A 4,170-nucleotide genomic window follows, 5' to 3' on the forward strand; every position below is an offset into this window, starting at 1 on the left:
AACAACTCAATGAAATATCCATACTTCTTTGGATTTCATAGGAAGAAGCCTATGAATGACCCAAAAAGTATAAAGTTTTATTTATTTAAGCTGCTATTTTGCTTAATAACTTCTGGCTGTTTGTGTCTTTGTCGTTGGTTTTAGTTCCTTGAGAGAGTTAATTGAATTTTTTATTCATTTGAACTCTGAATCTTCGTTACTTATCCATTTAACAATAATCTTGGTTCATTGTTAGAATTTCATATAGGAGATGAATCAGATGATATCTTTCTCCACCTAAACATAAATGCAAGACAATTGCAGTCCATGCCAAAAGGAGAAATTATAAATTTGAATAGCTTAATCAAAATAATATCAACATTTTTCACATGAGCTCCTTAAAAGGTACATGACTTGTCTGAATCTTAAGTACACTATGTCAGTAGTCCAACCAAGAGACACTATAGAAACTTTAAATATTTTCCCGGACAAAAATCTCATACCAAAAAAGTTAGTAACTCTGGAAAAATTGATCATGGATACAGTCATTGATACAAGGCCAAGATTCTCCACACAACATAGCAGGGTCTTGAACAATGCTTTTGAAGCCATGTTGGAAATTCAATCCTTAATATTATATAGCCTTAAACAAGCAAAACGGCATTTATACAACCATCGTTTTCTGGGTTGTTAGTAACCTGGGCATATTTACCTGCATTTGTCATACAAACCAATTAATCATTCAGTTGAAATTTCATATCAGATGCAAGAAAACCAGAAAAAGGGGATCACAAATAAGCTTACCCCAAACAACTTTCCCTGCTGGTGTGACCAAACCGAGTTCACTGACATTCACCTAAATTAACCGTATGCGGAGAAATGAGCAACACAATTTGATAAAAATAAATGCTGCATTACACATCAGCACAACTTGTTCGAAAATTGATTATAAAAGTAAACTGCTATAAGAGCAGAAAATGTAAATACCTCGATTATAGTACCCCTGGTAATGACACCAAGGGAGGTGTACATAGGGCCATTGGGATTTTTCTTCACCCCAATTATTTCCAGATTGAAGGTGCATTTAAGCTCTGGATGAGTGACATGAGCTTTAGTGAACCGAAGTCCAGTTGGACGAATGAATCGCTCATATTTTGGTGGTTTTCTGGTAAAGCCAGGCCCAACAAAAGTAGCTTTGGTGACCATCCTCTTCCATTGCTTGGCTGCAAAATAGCCAAATATTAAATTTCAGATGCATTACATGTTATGAACATTATGCCACAGACAAAGAAACAAAAAAGGATTGAGAATGATTCTTGCTCAGCAAACAAATTAACATGAGGAGGTATATAAAATGGCAAAAGCATAAATCACTACCAGAAATTTGAGAAACTGAATCCACTAATTTACATTGGACAGCAAAATGTGAAGAACCATGGAAGATGTAAAATACTTACTCTTTCTTTTACCAGACCGAACCACTTTGAACATTTCATCTTCAGCCACAGGACGTACCTGAAGAAACAAGGAAGCATACACTTAGTAATTAAAGTTAAGTCAATAAAACAAAGCAAATAGGAAGCACATTTCAATTTAACATCAGCAGAGTATTGAATGGAAACACACCTTCGGTAGAGGAACATCCCATTTCCCAGCCTTCTCCTTCCTCTTTTGCTTAATGGTATTGCTAAGAACCTAGACATGAAGAGCTTTCAGCTTAAATATACAAAGAGACTATTATATCAGGACTTTTAATACTGCATGTGTTACATACCTTGGCCCTAGTTGTATTTTCACGATCAAGAAGATATGCAGGAACAGCACCTTCCTGAACATTATCATCGGTCTTACGCCTAGATGTTGACTCTTCATGCATAGCCAAACTGTTGATACACAACAGTGACAGAAACCATATAATTATCTCACTAATTTGAGAACCTATGTAACACTTACAACTCTATAATCATGTTCATGACAAACTACAGAATGCAACACTACCCAAAAACACTTAAATAAACATGCCATTCAAATAATACAATATAAATAAAAATTCAGATCTCAAATGACAACATCAAATAGTTTCATTTCTAAATGAAAATGCAGCCCTTCCACCAGAAATCACAAGCTAAGCAATAACATAAGTGAGTAAAACAACAAACTCAGAAAAAAAAACAAAAAACTCACGTTTTCTTCATCAGTGCCTTCTCAGCATAGTTTTTCTTAGCAATCATCTTACCCTTAATACCAATAGCCTGTTAAAAATTAAAAAATCAAATTAACAAAAGAACAATTACAATCGAGCTAATACAACAGCAAAAAGGTTTAAATAGAAAGAATAATTGAACTTGAGAAGTGGAAAGTAAGCACCTTTTGCGCCATTTGAGAGTGCTTGTGAACTTGGCGAGCCTCCTTCTTGCGCTTGCGCTCGAAATGGTCGAGGCGGTAGCCATAGTCCCTTCTGTGACGTTCTATGTAATCTCCTTGCGGCTACAACAACAGAACAAATCGAAATCAGAAAAATTAAAAATTAAACAGAAAAAAAGGAAATCTTCGCAGCAAGCAGATGTAGAGAAACTGAAAGTAGATGAAGAAGAGTGAAACGAACCATGGTGGCGACGGAGACAAAGGTTTCGGATTCGAAAGGAAACGAAGAAGATGAAAGAGAAGATAGTTGTGTTTATAAACCCTAAGCTGCAGCTGAAGAATGAAGGTTTATGGTGGCGGTTGTGTAAGTTTCGGTTGGATTCATATTGGGCCCAATTATATTTGGGCTTATATTTTTGGTGTTTTGGAAATTGGGCTTTCAAGATGGGTATAAGGAAAAATACCAAAAAGTATTGATATATTTAGTAGCACATAGGCTTGTCTTCAATTAAATTAGTGAAGATCCTCTAACCAATACAAAATAAAAAACATTAACACACAAAATTGGAGCGCTTACTAGAAAGATTTAAACTAAATAATCTAATCATTGATGAATATAAAATTAATTTATATCTTTTAAAGTTAAAATTATCAATAGTTTAACACTTTTAGAAAAGATAATTTACTAAACAAAATAAACAATTGCCTTTCCAGGATAGCTTGTATTCAATATTTATAATGTTTGGTTTATTTGTGTATACTTAGCTTTTGATGGGTCTATTTTTGTATGTATAATCAACGATATGAATTTTTTTGACAAAAAATAAATTTGTCTTCTACCAATATAGAGTTGGTTAAGAAAGTGATAAGTACCTTTGACTCTTTAAAGAGTGATTTTAGATCAAAGCTAAGATACTTTTACTTAGGAGTTTGCATGGCCCGGCCCGGTCCGGTCCGGAACATTTTAGGGACTAATTTGATGTGATTTCATCGGGTTTAGGGTCGAGTATGGGTTTCAAAAGTAGACCCGGTCATTATTTCGGGTCGGGTCCGGATCATAGCTCGGGTTATCCGAAATCGGCCCGGTGGCCCGGTCATCATACACAATTAATATTTTGTGTTATTAGTGATGGATGATGGCTATTATTATGTGAAATTTAAGTATTGCAAACCTTAATATTTTGTGTTATTAGTCATTATATATAAGACTATAAGTTAATATTTTATGTTTAAAATGCATAAGACTTTAGACTAATGCATAATCTTGTGTTATTTGTATTGATTTAAATATTTGGTGTTATTAGGCAATATTAGTATTGATTATGGTTATACTTTAATTTTAGAGAAGAGTTAGTTCTTATTATATTTTTCTAAGTGAATTTTACGATGTCAAATAATGGTTGGAGTCTTAGAAATTTGGATATTTTTATATGCTAACTTACAAGAAGGTATCAAGGTAATATAATGTTAACGACCCGATTTTCACCCGGTTTTTATCCGGTATAATCGTGGCCCGAAAGTGTATAGGTTTCATCGGGTTTATGATCGGGTTCGGGTCTAACAAATAGGCCCAGTATATATTTTGGGTCGAGTCTGAGTTACATCAAACCCGGTTTCACCCGACCCATGCACACCCCTACTTTTACTGTCTAAACACAATTAGATTCTTCTCAAATACATTTTTTCAGTTAGATTATTTGAAGTCTAATAATAATAAATTATGGGAAAACATTAAATTGAGCTTTGCCCACATCATTGTTTGAAAGACATGCATGCATGCTACCATAAGTCCTAAAGTCCATAACTAATTACCTGGATTTATATTAC

At 34.1% G+C, this 4,170-nt stretch overlaps 1 protein-coding gene across 1 annotated transcript; it reads right to left on the bottom strand.

Moving 5' to 3' along the window:
• Positions 308-2,621, bottom strand: LOC107626346 (ribosome biogenesis protein NSA2 homolog; the record flags this gene model as incomplete). Its single annotated transcript, XM_016329212.1, is given in 9 exon segments — positions 308-691; positions 784-835; positions 967-1,202; positions 1,437-1,494; positions 1,606-1,674; positions 1,754-1,862; positions 2,164-2,231; positions 2,347-2,466; positions 2,585-2,621. Coding segments are annotated over 9 exon segments (783 nt in total). The 3' UTR covers positions 308-623.

This window comes from Arachis ipaensis, chromosome B02, assembly GCF_000816755.2.
Source record: "Arachis ipaensis cultivar K30076 chromosome B02, Araip1.1, whole genome shotgun sequence".
In the NCBI taxonomy this organism is placed as follows: Eukaryota; Viridiplantae; Streptophyta; class Magnoliopsida; order Fabales; family Fabaceae; genus Arachis; species Arachis ipaensis.